The 16,525-nt window shown below is 44.8% G+C and overlaps 1 protein-coding gene and 1 long non-coding RNA gene across 3 annotated transcripts in view; one reads left to right on the forward strand and one right to left on the reverse strand.

The window, feature by feature from the left end:
• Positions 1–16,525, forward strand: part of LOC144718806 (cytoplasmic FMR1-interacting protein 2) — a 34,271-nt gene that overhangs the window by 2,935 nt on the left and 14,811 nt on the right. The window contains exons 1-17 of one of the 2 annotated variants that reach the window (XM_078594356.1): positions 3,246–4,803; positions 5,709–5,881; positions 5,998–6,087; positions 6,774–6,851; positions 7,622–7,723; positions 8,328–8,509; positions 9,255–9,351; positions 10,511–10,639; positions 11,415–11,519; positions 11,958–12,049; positions 12,569–12,683; positions 13,140–13,259; positions 13,762–13,887; positions 14,543–14,709; positions 15,395–15,542; positions 15,724–15,877; positions 16,007–16,163. In XM_078594356.1, coding sequence (XP_078450482.1) covers positions 5,756–5,881; positions 5,998–6,087; positions 6,774–6,851; positions 7,622–7,723; positions 8,328–8,509; positions 9,255–9,351; positions 10,511–10,639; positions 11,415–11,519; positions 11,958–12,049; positions 12,569–12,683; positions 13,140–13,259; positions 13,762–13,887; positions 14,543–14,709; positions 15,395–15,542; positions 15,724–15,877; positions 16,007–16,163 — 1,988 coding nt within the window. In that variant the 5' untranslated portion in view covers positions 3,246–4,803; positions 5,709–5,755. Of the gene's footprint in view, positions 1–3,245; positions 4,804–5,708; positions 5,882–5,997; positions 6,088–6,773; positions 6,852–7,621; positions 7,724–8,327; positions 8,510–9,254; positions 9,352–10,510; positions 10,640–11,414; positions 11,520–11,957; positions 12,050–12,568; positions 12,684–13,139; positions 13,260–13,761; positions 13,888–14,542; positions 14,710–15,394; positions 15,543–15,723; positions 15,878–16,006; positions 16,164–16,525 lie in introns of those variants that run through there. The other variant, XM_078594354.1, reaches the window with a different exon arrangement.
• LOC144718808 (uncharacterized) lies at positions 493–4,010 on the reverse strand. Its single transcript, XR_013585476.1, has 3 exons — positions 3,860–4,010; positions 1,772–1,810; positions 493–764 (listed from the first exon to the last, which is right to left on the reverse strand). It is a non-coding gene; the product is annotated as an uncharacterized LOC144718808 (long non-coding RNA).

The following is a 16,525-nucleotide window of genomic DNA, read 5'->3' on the forward strand; positions in this document are numbered from 1 at the left end:
CTCCATAAACAGGTTTACGATTATAGAGCAGAAAAGTGATGGTATATTTGTGTCGGCACCGTGGATATAATTTAGATGATAACTTTTGAATGTGTTAGTAAAAAAGCAGTCCCTCAATATAGGGGAATAGGAGCTCAATATCAGAATTGTTTTCGGATTTTTAAATGAAGATATTGGGATTCAGCATCCTCAAAAACCCTCAGATGCAAACGTGTGTCAGCTTGGGTTAAAATAAAAAATGTTCAAACATTTTGCCACCCACTTTTTGGGGCTCCCAAAATGTACTTTTGATCTTAAAATTGTTATAATGTGATTTTTTTGCCTATAATAATTTGGGTTTTCGGACTATTGTGTTTATAACCATAGACGGGATATTTGTTGTGCCAAATGAGCTTTCTCACCACTCTAAACAAACATTGTTAGAATAGTATATGTAGGTCAGTCATGACCTACATATAATATACAAGCAATTCATGACACATTTTTTAGCGTGCAGCCATGAAACACAAATGCAATGTATTCGTTATAAAACACTAGTTTACAAGAGAATCAATGCAATGAATATAAAACCATTGAAAATACGGTAATAAAATGTTAAGGTACAGGCCTGCAATTCATGCTCCTGTGGCACTGCTGGTGGAAGGACCGCCATTGCAGGGAGCTCCAGAGAGGTCCTCTAGTGAGGTATTTCGCCTACTCTTCCAAGCTGGCAAGATGCGTGGCGGCTAGAGTCCTCTCGTCCTCTGGCTTGAGATGGCTGCCACCTATGGGTCAGATGATTGTCTGCCAGCATTAAGCAATTGGTAATTAAACATTTTAAAAAAATTCCCTAAACAGTGTAAAATTTTGGAAAAAAATTTTCACGAAAATTAATTGTCACGCACAACGAGTCTGTGGAAAATGTCAGCTCGATTGAATTACGGGAAGTGGGTTACAAAACGACCGAAAGATTTGCACGGTCGTAAGCAAGCAAGCACGCAAGCAAGCAAGCGAACTTAATATAAAGGATTTAAAAATTAACTCATAAAAACAAAGTTTTTCACTATAAATCCTTTATATGCGTGGCGGCTAGAGTCCTCTTGTCCTCTGGCTTGAGATGGCTGTCACCTATGGGTCAGATGATTGCTTGCCACCATTAAGCAATTGGTAATGACATATAATTTTTTTTTCCTAAAAAGTGTAACATTTTGGAGAAAAAAATTTCACGAAAATTAATTGTCATGCACAACGAGTCTATGTGCAAAATGTCAGCTCGATTGGATCACGGGAAGTGGGTAAAAAAACGACTGAAAGATTTGCACGGTTGTAAGCGCGCAAGCAAGCAAGCGCGCAAGCAAGCAAGCAAGTGAACTTAATATAAAGGATTTAAAAATAGCTGGGGGTATCCACACTTTACCCTGTCATATACCTCCTGGCAGTCGACTGATTGGTGAATCCGTTTATGGTGCTTAGTGGACAGAAGCGGGGGGGGGGGTGTTAAATATCCTGCCCATTGTTTCCATTGCCATGCTAGATCAACGATCTGGTAACCAAGTTTCAAGTTCAAGTTCATTTATAAGGTATAGCCCTGTGAGCCATTCGGTTCTTGAATCCCTGGTTGCATGTCCACTATGCTTACTACTAAATACATTCAGTAGGATGGCTGCACAATAGTTAAACTGTGTGTAGTGGGGAAGGGGTGCGCACAATTGTTTGCACGGAACTATAAGCTCGGATAACATGAGTTTGAGACCCTGCAAAGGCTAAAATCAGTGGCGAGCGATTCCTGTACCTGAACCGTTCCAGTACACCATGTCAGCATCCTGAAATACTGCAATAATGCAAAACGAAGATAAAACATAATTCGTATTAAAAATCACTCAATCAGTGTAAATCCATAATATTTCGCTTGAATTGAAGACATAAAAATAGGAAATGCATAAGAGATTCCCCATAAACCTTTCGCTAAATGTTTTCAGCTTGGGGGGCGTCCATAAAAGACGTCACGCACCTGGGGGGGGGGGAGACATTTGTGACGATGTGTGACGAGGGGGGGGGGGGTTTGAGAAATGTGACGTCACATTAATATGCGCTACTTTAAATAAATATGGAATTGTTATAACAACACTAATTGTGATAATAGTTTTTTTACCCTTTTATCTGGCAACAAAACTGACACCTTTTTACAAGGAGTAAAACTGACACTAATTGTTATAGCAACACTCCTACAGTATCAGAGTGCAGCGCTACATTAAATACGCACTACAATGACAATAGTTTAAAGCGATTTGAAGCATGTTTTATTTGGGGGGGGGGGGGCAGAGCTATGTGACGTCATATTTGAGGGGGGGTCTGACTTTTTGTGACGCCGTGTGACGAGGGGGGGGGTTCAAAAATCGTCAAAAATCGCGTGACGTCATTTAAGGACGGTCCCTTAATTGTAAATGCAGGAAAGGAGTCAACTTTTATAAATTCAAAGGGCCGAGCATTCTACCAGCGAGCGTAAAGCTAAAAAACACGTGCAAAATATGTTTCTTATTTGAATGCCTCGCGTGCCTGTGGGATGTAGAGAAGTTCAGCAACGCCAAAATAGATAGTTCCTCTGTTGGGCATACTGGCGAATAGAGGGAGACAAGTAGCACGGAACAATATGGCACAGATATTACAGATAATAATCTAAACCATTGATATATATAATACAAACTTAACCATTGCATCGACAGGAGAAGCTGGATATAAGCACGCACTTTTGGAGCAAGGGGAGGTGTTACTTATATGCGAAATGTGCTTGTGTTAGAGTTGCCCGTTTCCTCTCACCCACCAGTAAGGATGTGTTCCTGTTATGAGCTGTACTCATAAGATGTGCCTATATCCAGATTCTACTGTACTGTATATAATAGCCTATGACCAAAGCTTCCAATCTTGTCAGAAACCGATTTTGTAGCGTCTCAAAAGCTGGACAGGTTGAGCACAGATTGTGCTTGGATGAGTGCCCATGCATAAAACAGGTGTAATGTGATGCTGTGGTAGCTATGTTGTGGGCAATGCAGCATAATCCACTGTTGTGCTGTACTCTGCTCTCACCTTGATGCGCCCCACTTTCAAAAATCCACACTGCTTAATGCAGTGAAGTATGATAATATACCGCACATCACCCTCACGGCATGGGGGGCCCTTATCCGGCAGTGGATTTTAAAAATGGCCGCATATGTACTTATACTATATAATATGTTATGATGAAGAAGGTACTGACGTGCTACAGTTAAATATTGATCGGAAGTACGGAAGGCTCAAACTATGTTTATATTTGGGCGTGGAGAGACTAATTGAAGTATTTATTTAGTTACACTTTTGAATTGTATAATATAGTGCATACATACACAAAGCGAATTATTATAGTATACAGAATGCATATACATAGTTTATTGTACATGTGTATTGGATGTTTATAATTATATAGGTAATATAAACCGTGTTGAGCCACGAATACATGTAGCGTTCAAATATTCCTAATTTACAATGCTTTGTCAATACACTGCTGGATGCATGCCTCCCCACATCGTGTTGGTCATGGTGGTTGGTTTACCATACCTTACTATGCTGGTCATTATGGATCGGTAATATAGTCGTTTGGGACTGGTTTAGATAACACTCACCAATGGTTTAGAAATTGCCAGGAATTAAACTAAAGGTGGCCGGGATAATTGCGTAGTGCGCAAACCTCTGTGTCACTTGCCCCACATTCCCCCTCAACACAGGTAGCATAGCCATATTAAATGATAAAATAAAACGCAGTATTAAACGTATTTGTTGTACAGTCAATTAATACTAACATTTAATCTGTAACATAAAATACATTTACATCAAACGCATTAATTACGTGATGATAATTGCTGCTGGAGTCATCCTGAAGGAGTTGGTTTCTTGGTATTCTGGGGTTTTTAAGCCCGGATTATTGAGCTTGTTCTTTAAAATGGCTCTCCCCGCTATCCTGATTAATTACAGTGTACATATACTGTATTTTGTGTGCGCATGCCACCGGAAGGCTGTGGGATTTGTTGCGCGTGTGCTTTTTTTTTTAACACAATTGCTGAGCACAAGCCCAAAGGCCCACAACGTCAAGCGACCAGCAAAAAACAACATTAATGTTCCACGCATGGCTATGGAGTGTGGTGTATTCGTTGTCGGGCATGTGTGTGATTGTGCCACTGTTGCCTATATAGTGTGTTGAGTGTACGAGTGTGCCACCAGTAGCTTCGTGGAGTGTTCATTGTGCGTGCCACTGGTGGCTGTGTGGTCATTTGAGGATTTACGTGTGTATATGTGCCTGTTTGTGTGCCACTGGTGGTGGTTGTGTGATGTGTGCAGTGTGTATGTGTGTCATGAGTATGTATGCCTCCCGGTGGATTTATGAAGTGTTGAGTATACGAGTGTGTCACTGGTGGATGGTGTTTTGAGTGTGTGCGTGTTCATGTACCCCTTGGTGGCTGTATGTGTGCCTGTGGTGGGTTGTGTGCGTGGGTGTGAGGGGAAGCTGTGGTGGTACTGACGCCACACCGGAACCACATTGCTTTGCGGACTAGTTAAAGTCATATGGGTGTGGACCTGTTGTACGAATATTCATACAATTCCTGTACCATTCTCATCATTAGGACAATCTAAAAATCTATTGTACATTCAGGACTGGTTTTGTGTATTGTATGTTGTTATGGGTGAGAAGAATCCATACAGCCTGGAGAAAATTATCAACTGATTTAGTCTGGTTCAAAGAGCATAGTTAGAAATCCAAGAAACCAATTTCTTCAGGAAAACATCATTACCTACGTAAGATTGATGATTCGTTTTCAGTGTCGTGGGCTGTGTCCGTGCATCTCAATGCAGGGAAACGTGATTCACTCAAATGCGGGAAGTGCCCCTTTTCAAACAGTAGAATAATCATAATTTTTTATGAATGGTTAAAGGTTTATTACGTGAGGTTGAAACATTTTCACACATGGAGGCATACGACCATGCCACATCTATAACTGTTAATATCTTTGCATCGTATATGTTATATTTTTACCTTCAGAAACATGTAACTTTGAGACATATATCGATTGTTCTAATAAAATTATGTATTATCCTACAATATATATGCATCAAATTATGTATGTGAGAACTGATTATGTATTAATGTTTGCAAATTATAAGCAAATGGTATATGTATTTATGCAAATTTTGGCTAATTGAGTGAATATAACTACGTAAAATTACGAGAAATGGAACCAACAACATAATGTATATTCTTGGGTCTTTCGGTAAAGTCACGTAGATAGGTTCAAAGAAAATTACAAAAAATAACAAAAAACTACGACGTTTCGATCGCAACACAAGCGGTCGTCTTCAGGAATAAGACGACCGCTTGTGTTGCGATCGAAACGTCATAGTGCAATCGAAACGTCGGAGTTTTTTGTTACTTTTTGTTATTTTATTTGAACCTATCTACGTGACTTTACCGAAAGAAAGTTAATTGAATCGCCACATGCCCAGTAATCTGCAAATACAAGGCGATATGACTTGCTGGTTACGTTTCATGTTTATTGTGTATATATTTTTACACCAAAAAAGGAATTCGTCTCCAGCAAAAAAAAAAATTGTAAATAGATCGATTTAATAATTTACGTGGCAAGAGATGAAATTTGATATTGCATTCTCTTATCATACACCGGACCATTAATATGTGATTCCAGGTCTACTCAAGTGACTTCCGTGAACCAGGCGAGTCCAGACAAACCAGATGAACATGGCGCAGGCCCAGGTGAGCCTGGAGGACGCCTTGTCCAACGTGGACCTGCTTGAGGAGCTGCCCCTGCCTGACCAGCAGCCGTGCATCGAGCCTCCACCCTCCTCCATCCTCTACCAGGTAATTTGGTAACCGGGTGCTGCTGTAACGGGATAATGGGGGCAATTAACTGATGTGGTGGGGAACGGTGAACAAGCTGTTTGAGAATGAACCTGTTGTGTCTCCACTTACCACAGGCGAACTTCGACACCAACTTTGAAGACCGCAATGCGTTTGTGACGGGGATTGCGCGCTACATCGAGCAGGCAACCGTGCACTCAGGCATGGTGGGTCCATGCATTTTGTGTTTAGTTTGTTGTCTTCCCGCACCTCCGATTACCATGGTTGGCTACGTATGGTGCGAAAAAAGTTCAACATACATTCATATGGCGGTCACAGCGCTTGTGGAGATGGGGGTGGCAAAGGTTGTGATTGTGTTGGTGCTGTTGGTGATTGAGGTGGGTTGGGTGATGTAGTGGTAGTGATTGTAGAGTTGGTGATGATGGTGAAGTTTGTGACGATGGAATTAATGTTGATGGTGCAGATGTTGAAATTAGTGGTTCTGGTGGAATTGTTAATAACAGTAATGTTGATGATTTGGTAGTGGTGGGAATGGTGGTGATGGTAAGATAGGTGATATCAGTGGTCCTGATGGTAAAATTGGTGACTGGTATGGTTGTTGGTGCAAGTGGTTTTGTAAATGGTTGAGTGGTTTTGTAAATGGTCACGTGATGGTGGTGATGTGGTTGAAGTTGGAATGTTCGAGGATCTAATGACTGTTACTGATGGTGGAGTATGTAATGGTGGTTGTTTCTATGATGACCTTGATGTTAATGTCGACCATAATAATACCATAACAGTAAATGTGTTTATGCTGATTGGGATGTACATGGTAATGCATTAGAATGCATGTAGTCGACAGTATAGCTGAACATGATTGTGGAGATGATGATTATGACGGTGATTTGTGTAGAACGAGATGCTGGAGGAAGGACAGGAGTATGCTGTGATGTTGTACACCTGGAGAAGTTGTTCACGCGCAATTCCCCAGGTTCGTGGTGCACACAGGAAGACACAGAAACACAGGTACATGGGGACAAAGGTGCATTGATGCAGATCTCAAATCAGCCTTACAATTATTTTAGTAAGTGCCTATTATAGCCAGCGTAGCATATTAGGGAGTGGATGGAACCATCACCTTGTCTGGGCATATGTTTCTCTTCAGTGTTGATGTTAACCACACTACAGCCGATACTAATTGTACACTGAGTCTACCTAGGGGAGGCCCAGGCTGGGCTCAAATACCACTTGCCACTGTTATCTTGAATTAATGTCTGGACTAAAATTATAGTTGCTGGGATTTTGGCACGGTACATGAAATGCTGCAATACCAATACACACATGGGGATACAAGGATACAGTGAGACTTGGAAACATAGGGACATACTCTTGGCAATACAGGAAGACATGGTGGCATTGGGACATGTTTTGAAATACGTGGATATATGCACAGGGACAGGCACTGCCTGCCCTTTGAGATGTAGATGCTCTACTGTTGCTGTTAATAATGTTTCTACAATAATTTTGATGATGCTGCTACTGTTGGTGTGGACGTCGTTTCTGATGACACTGCAGCTGTTATTGTGTGGCTGTTTTATTTTGTGACGATTCATTCACATTATATCATGACGCTGAATAAACAATAAGGCATATTGCTATTTAATAATAAACATTCGTAGCCAATTATGATCACAGTATTTTGCATGTACGAGGTCGTAGAACTGCAACACGCATATGTCAATGTGTAAACTGTGGCGGCAGGTGAAGTGTAACGAGCAACCAAACCGCGTAGAGATCTACGAGAAGACGGTGGAAGTGCTGGAGCCAGAGGTCACCAAGCTCATGCGCTTCATGTATTTCCAGGTACGGTGTGAGCTACCCAAAAGGCTTTAGCCGAAACCCGAACCTTAAAGCTCTGAACCACAAGATAGTACTGTATTGGGTGTGGTCGTGCTGTGTTGTGTATGTTGGTGCTGTGTTGTGTATGGTGGTCCATACGTATGTACATATGTGCGGTGTCTGGTGTGTCGTCTATTGCGGGTAATATTTACTACGTTCAGGGTGTGTGGTGAAGTCGATGGTTGTCATGTCCTGTTTAATGTATTTTGGAGTGTGCATTAGCATGCGTGATATGTATCAGGTGATTTTATGTATAATGTAGTTGTATGGTGTTATACGAGGTTTGTGGAGTGTACAGCGTGTTTTGTGTTGTATGTTGCCTTGTATGGTGTACAGTGTTTGTGACGTGGTGTGGGGTATACGGTTTTCTATAATGAGGTTATTTACATCATAATGTGTGTGATGTCTGCTCGTGTGTGCAGGGTGGTGTGTGTTATAATCACGTAGTGTTATAATGGTGTGCTGTGTGTGATGCGATAATGACAAAGCTTGTGGTGGTGTCACATAGTGTTGGTTATAATGCTGTAGTGTGTGTGATGTTATAACGGTCTGGTGTGTGCGGTCGCAGCGCAAGGCCATTGAACGGTTCTGTGGCGAGGTGAAGCGTCTGTGCCACGCTGAGCGCAGGAAGGACTTTGTGTCGGAGGCATACCTCCTCACGCTGGGAAAATTCATCAACATGTTCGCCGTACTTGACGAACTCAAGAACATGAAATGCAGCGTGAAGAACGACTACAGCGCTTACAAGAGGTGTGCCAGTCAAGAGCATATCACACCTGCACTATGACGGGAGGGTTGTGAGGTAGTGAGAGGTGATGTGTCGGGTGATGGTAAGGCATGTAATGATTCGCCCCCCCAACAACGGGGTGGCAACCAAAGGAGGAAACATGCCCGAGATGACGTCCACCACATAGATGGAGCGATAAACTCAGCTCGTGTGCAGAAGCTAAATGGATTGTTGCATTGCAAGACCATAAAATGTGGCAGTGGCTTGGGGAGGCCTTCATCCAACAATGGATAGATAATGGCTGATAATGATGATGAGTGGATTCTCGGATTATATGAACCAATTACAGTGCATACAGCTTATAAAAAAAAATGATGCTGACATGCAAGATGCATGTATCTTAGAAATTTTAACTTGTATTAATCGAATCAATGCTTTTTCATGCCTAGTGATGGTTAATGAAGTTGGGTGCCAACTTGTTTTGTTAAGTGGTAAATTGTGCTAATTTATGACATGACAAGCAGTGGAGATTACAGATAAATGCTACAGAGGTGTGGAGTGAAGGTGTCTGGTGTGATGTAGTGGGAACTGAGGTGGTGTTGGTGAGCTGTGAAGAGGTGATGTCTTGAGGTGAGTGCTGGTTAGGTGTGGGGTATTGTCTGGTGATCGTACTGTGCGAAAGAAGTTCAACATACATACATACATCATGATGTCATGATGACTGTGGTGTTCATGACAGTGATGTGATGATGCTGATTATGTGTTCAGGGCTGCCCAGTTTTTGAGGAAGATGTCTGATCCACAATCCATCCAGGAGTCTCAGAACCTGTCCATGTTCCTGGCCAATCACAACCGCATCACCCAGGTAACTACTACCACATAACCACAAGCATTACCTCATAATTGCTATCACAATCCCCAGTTAAACTCAACAAAATAACCCTTACCACAACATTTAGATAACCAAAACCACATAACCACTACCACATAACCCCAACATCAAAACCACTTTCACAATATCCTGAAAATCACAACCACATTTACAACTTAATACAATAAAATCGATACAACCACATAACCACAACTGCAGCACCCAGGTAACCACAACTAGATCAACTTGGTATCCACAACTGTTCATGTGCATGTGTAGTGACATAGATCGGAGACAGTAATACTTGGAGGCACTTCTTTTTTTAACAAGCACCATCTGGATATATACATACCCTACGTGGGTGCACACTATTATAATTAAGACCGTATATTGTCGGCGGTACTACTTAGTTAGAACAGTTGGTAGGCTGTCTGACTAACAGCACGCCAGGATGGTGAAGACGGAGACGACGACGAGGAGATGGTGACTTCAACGAGATGGTGACGACGATTATCTTGAACAGCCACGACGGGGAATCCACTTACAGCAAAAGCCCCGAGCTCCCGCTCAGGGCCCCCTCTTATGCTCCCAGCATGCCCTTGCTCCGCCCCGGCCACGCCCCCCTTCTGGAACCTACTAGCTGGTTCCCGGGACTTCCCGATGGGCCCCTTCTATGACCTTTCCCCTCGATGTCCCCCTCTCGTATATACTGCGGCCTGCTGAAGCGAGTACTGACATACGCCGCAGTTACCCTTTTCCGCCAGCAACCAGCGCTATACCTCTACACATGTATGCATCCCCTCTCACGTGGTGGTGTATGTGGACCCAAACCTACACGCCTACACCCGTACGTGCTGTAGCTGCTTGCGTGCATGTGTGTGGGGAGCAGGAGTAAAGAAGTTAGCACGCTGCAATCGGAACCCGGCGTGACGTGTTCGATTTCCACTCGTAGCCAACATCTGAAGAATATCTGAACCGGTCCTGGGCCTCCCCTAAGTCGAATTAGCCTTATATGAGTAGCTGGTGCATAGTGTAAAGGCCGGGCGTGGTGCTGGTCAACCACCCGGCCTTAATTAGGTGCTCTCTAACAGCGTTTGCCCCAACAGTTTGTTAAAGTTTGTATGGGGGTCTTTTTATTTGTGCATGTGTGCAGTCCTTACAGCAGCAGTTGGAGGTGATCCCTGGGTACGAGGAGCTGCTGGCCGACATTGTGAACTTGTGCATGGATTACTACGAGGGGCGCATGTACCTCACGCCCGGCGAGAAGCACACCCTGCTCAAGGTGTGTGGGGGTGTGCGCATATGTGTGGACGTGGCTACAAGTGGAGAGCAGTGGTTTGGTGATTAGCGCACTGTGGTACAAACATGGTGACCTGAGTGGAAAGTAATATATGAACCTTATGGCGGTACCCCGGGGTACTATGGTAGTATGGTACCCCGGGGAACCGCATAATGTCTGTGATGCAGTCATTTTTAGTCTGTTGATGGTCGGCGATGCGGCAGTTGACTCATCTCGACGAGCTGTACACGATGCACTATGGTGCATACGAGCATTCAGGGTTTCAGCGCAATCGTCCTCGCTGCGTTTCGACATCGCGGAGTAGCACGAATTTCAGATTGATTGGTACCCCAGTTGCGGAGTTATGTACACCCCTGGAAAAAATAGTGTCCCAGAAATAAAATATTTAATTGCCTCGACCATTTTGTGTTATTTGGTACCCCGGGGTACCACCATAAGGATCATACGAACTAGTTTTGGGCCTCCCCTAAGTCGACCCATATCGGCACTGGGGAGACAATGGTGGCCTGGCTTGGTCCTGGCCACACCACCCCTTTTTATTTTATGTCTAAATTACATGAAGCTTTCAGTAGAGATGAATGCCATCTCATTGCTCATTTGATCAGTAACACACATTGATATGCAAGTAGTGGAGTGTTTCTGTTGGAGTCTTGGATGAGTCTGATAATATATGTCTGAGTATAATAATTGTAAAAAAATAATCTATAACACAGACTTGTGTGTATATTCTTATGAATCCGCATGCATTTGTGTCCAGGTGATGGGGTTTGGGCTGTTCCTGATGGACGGTTCCGTCAGCAACATCTACCGTCTCGATGCCAAGAAGAGAATCAACCTCGGACGCATAGACCGCTACTTCCGGGTACAGCACACACATACATACAGTATGTACACGCAGACATGAAAATGCGAACACAAAACACCCATATACGCATATACAGTCAGACATAAAAGTACTGCTAGAGAGCACTTATTAAAGCTTATACGGAGCACAAGGAGGTTGTGTGGCCAGCACCACACCTGATTGCCTTTGGCTGACAGTGCTGAGATTTACACACCATGCCAGGTACTCATGTATGCCCTGACTTGACTCAGGGGGGGCCCAGAATCAGCTCAGATGTTCATGACTGATGTCGGCCATGGCCATGTATTTAACTCTGAGTGCTGGGTTCGTAATGCAGTACGCTTGCATTATTATATCTCTGTGCTGCCTGTTTCGTTTTTTCTGAGCTTCTCTGTGTCCCCTTGTGTTACCTTGTCACATGTTAATGTGTCCGTGTGTCCTCGTGTCTGTGAGCAGCAGCTGCAGGTGGTGCCGTTGTTTGGAGACATGCAGATAGAGCTGGCGCGGTACATAGAGACCAGTGCCCATTACGAGGACAACCGCTCCAAGTGAGCCTTGCCACCACAACATAGCACCGAACCACATCGCACCACCACGTGTACGGCCCTTTTATCAATCCTGTGGTGGATTGGGTCCACCCCACGCCGTGTGACCGTTATTTGACACAACTAAATCACTCTGGATAGTGCGGGTTGGTGAAGGCAGGAACCCAAGACAAAACTACACGATAACAATGTATCTTGCTGTACTGCCCTCTGTTGATCACAACGTAGTCCTGCATCAGCAACAATCCGTTTTATGCACGGTGGTCATCCATCCTAGCACTTTTCAGCCTTGGCCCTGTTTGGATTCCAAAATCTGATGAGGTCGGATGTATTTCGGTTGATTTGGTCATGAGCCACACCACCATACCATTGTGGAAATAAACCATACCAATGCATTAGACATCTCACAAGCACACTGTACAACTGCAGTAATAAAGAACACCACCACATTCTTGTTGTTGTGTATGTGCACACGTGTACATATTTGTGCATATTCATGGACATATGTGTGTGTGTCTGCAGGTGGACGTGTACTTGCAGCACGCTCAGCCCGCAGTACATCTGTGAGCAGATGGTGCAGATCCGTGATGACCACATCCGTTTCACCTCTGAGCTGAGCCGACACAGCAACAGCGAGGCAATCCCGCCAAGCTACGCCTAAACAACAATAATAGCCATACTAACCACAACAACCACTTCCACAACACTTGCCACAGCAAATATAACCACAATTTCCACAACGTCTACATACACCAATACAAATGCAACCACAGCATCCACCACATTCTTGTCACATCAATAACCGACGACCACACCCATTTCTGTTTTTCACAAGTGTTCATCGAGTAATGAGTTTTTCCTGTGTTTGAGTGTTGCTGCGTCTCAGCATCCCCGTGTCTCAGTGTTCACTTGTCTGAATGTCCTTTGTGTCTCAGTATCTCCTTGTTTGAGCATCATTGCGTCCCAGTGTCCCCTTATCTCATCTCATTTTTCCCATTTCTCCTTGTCTCAGTCCGTATCTCAATGTCTCCATCTCACTATGTCTGCTTGTTAGTGTCCTTATGTCTCTTTGTCCCCACTGTCATGTCTCCAGGTGGTGACCGGCTCAGGCCAGGATGGACACAAGTCAGATGAGCAGCACAAGGAGCTGTGTGATCTGGCGCTGCGTGGACTGCAGCTGCTGTCTCGCTGGAGCGCACATGTCATGGAGGTGGTAAGTGACATCACTTCCTGTACGAGCGGCATCACATCCTGAGTGAGCAACACAAGCAACATTTATCGATAATTGCCTTCATGTGTTCATCCCAGTAAGTACATTAGTGTGGTCCTGTGCATCCCATTGGGTCATCGTGTGCCTCTGTACTTATTTGCATTCACTGATATATTTCCTTGTATCTTCATGTGTTGCCTTGCATAGTGTCCCGGTGTGTCTACTCTGGCCCCTGCATTCCTGTGCAACCCTGTGTGTCACCCCACCTCACCACACGTTTTCTTGCTGCACTGAACGTCCCGTGACCCTCTGTCCATTCCCACTTGTCCCATTGCTTCACTGTATATTCACGTACATGCCAAAATGTTCACACTCTTAACTTTGCATTCTCTTCTTTCCCACATATACCATTACATCCCATGTGTTTTGTGTCTCGCTACGCTTCATATTTTATCTTTGTGTATCCCTGTTTGTCCCCCTTGCTCGCCTACCGTACGTGCCTCAGTACTCATGGAAGCTGGTGCACCCTACGGACAAATTCTCTAACAAGGACTGCCCAGACAATGCAGAGGAATATGAGCGTGCGACACGCTACAACTACTCCAGCGAGGAGAAGTGTGCACTGGTTGAGGTATGTGAGGGTGGGAAAGTGGGTGAAATTCGTGTAGGCGTGCGTGGTGATGAATGTGTGTGTTATGACCACGATCTTTGAAGGAAACTGGAGTACCGATATATAATTTGCACAGACACGGCCCAATCCTATGGGCACTTAGCAGCCCTGCAGGTTTGGATTGATCTCCCTCTTCAAAACACTGAGCTACAGGTGCATACTTCTACTTCTGGCAAATGATACAGAAGATGATAGTGAACTGTTCCTCGAAGCATTTCCCTAAGCCTCTTGCCCCACACCAGATAACCCTTATATTCTGTAAAGAGTGGTTATTAGCACATTAAATTTGCAGATATTTTCATATATGTGTTCGCATGCACACTAGTACAAGGTAATTTATCCAAGTCAAACTTGAGGAGGCCCAGGACAGGATCATTTACTGCTTGCCACTGATGTGTGCCTTGTAGTCAGGTATTGAAATAGGGTCCTCTTATTGCATAGCATAGTCTGCTGTAATACTGATAGAGACACACAAATGCACTATATGTACACGTACCCATCCATATACACACATGCACAGGATGCTGTCCACTGTACTACCATATACACACACATAAATGAATAAATGCTCTTATGCACACGGATTGATTCGCAAATCGATGATGGTGGCGTGCAGGTGATTGCAATGATCAAGGGGCTGCAGGTGCTCATGGGGCGCATGGAGAGTGTTTTCAACCAGGCGATCCGGCACACCGTGTACGCCGCGCTGCAGGACTTTGCACAGATCACGCTCCGAGAACCGCTCCGCCAAGCGGTCAAGCGCAAGAAGAACCTCATCATCAGGTACGGGAGAATGGTTGTGCGTTTGGTGGGTGGGCGTGTATGTGTGAGAGAGTGTGCGTGGTGTGCGTATATGGGTGGAGTGGTTGCATAGTGGGATAGCACCCTGCGCTATGAATCCGGCGTCGTGAGTTTTGATTCCTGGCCACAGCTAACATCACTGGCGAATGATATCAGAGCTGGTCCTGGGCCTCTCTTAGGATGTCTCAGCCTTAAATAATTACCTGGTCCTTTCTTTAAACATCAACACTGGAGAAAAAAAGGCGGCCAGGCGTGTTGCTGGCTACAGCACCCCCTTGTGCATCATGCCTGCCTTTATGTGGGTCCTCGCCAACAACACTAGTTCTTGTAGTCTCAAGGCTTGTGTAGATACCCCTTGGTTTATGTGTTGTGCATTGTACCTTGCACACGGATTTATTAATCCAGTGCGAAATAAAGGCCTCCCCAGGCTGTATCGGTCATAGGCGTTGTTTGATCATGCTGGTCAATGCAGGTTGGGGAAGGGAGGAGCCCCAGGACCAGTTTTAATATTGCTCGCTACTAATGCCCTGATCTGGAATGAATTTGATGTTGCCAGAGTCATAGCACGAAGCATTAACCACTGCACCACTGCTTGCCGCCCCAAATGATTGCAAATTCTTGTGGGTTGGCATGCGGTTGTTGTCTGTGGGGTGGCACGTGGTTGCAGCATCTTGCAGGCGATCCGCAAGACGTGCGGGGACTGGGAGGGCGGCGCAGAGCCGGCCTCTGACCCCTGCCTGCGTGGAGAGAAGGACCCCAAGGGTGGCTTCGAGCTGCACGTGCCCAGGCGCACAGTGGGGCCGTCTAGCACACAGGTGCATGCTACAGCATGTCACACCACACACTGTGGAGTAAGGGAGCAAGACAGAATGTACATAGATGTTCACGCCACACCACTGCACATCAAACACCGCACACTTTTTACATAGTGCACATTATGCTGGGGTATCTGACAAGATGTGTGATGAGGTTATGGGTCGATGTGTGCCGCGGCAGCTGTACATGGTTCGCACCATGCTAGAGTCTCTGATCGCTGACAAAAGCGGCTCGCGCAAGACTCTGCGCTCATGCCTTGAGGGCCCAACCATCACCGCCATCGAGGAGATCCACCGCTCGTCCTTCTTCTACACCCACCTCCTTAACTTCAGCGGTAATTCCTCCTATTCTGGCATCTCCTCCACCTTATCGTTCTTCCACCCATGGTTGCCGCCGTGAGGTGCGCTTGTTTCGTCAGTAATGCGAGGTGTGTGTGTCGTGCCGCGGGTGTGTGGGATTGCAGAGGCCCTGCAGGCATGCTGCGACCTCTCACAGCTGTGGTTTCGGGAGTTTTTCCTGGAGCTGACAATGGGGCGACGGATCCAGTTCCCTATCGAGATGTCCATGCCCTGGATCCTCACGGACCATATCTTGGAGACGAAGGAGCCCAGCATGATGGAGTGGGTCCCACGTCCTTCCTTTGGCACTCGCAAATACCAAAGGCCATGATACACTGGAGCAGTTTTAAAGCGATTGACTCAGTTAATTGTCACATAACCATAAACCATCTCCACATGACCACCTCAGTTGCTGAATAATAACTCAACATATGCACATCTTTAACGCACCATCCCTATATTGGAATAATTTTATTACAAATTGAAAAACTGTACATATTTTAATTCAAAATGATAAAATTGTCAACCTCATGGAACTTTAGTGTAATGCACAATCTCCAACTGTATGTCAGTCAAAGTCTTTGCTATATCTATTCTGTGGGACCATTGTGCAAAACATGAGCACATTATACGTAGTTTATTAT

The sequence above is a fragment of the Lampetra planeri genome, chromosome 5, assembly GCF_965212315.1.
Source record: "Lampetra planeri chromosome 5, kcLamPlan1.2.h2, whole genome shotgun sequence".
NCBI lineage: Eukaryota > Metazoa > Chordata > Hyperoartia > Petromyzontiformes > Petromyzontidae > Lampetra > Lampetra planeri.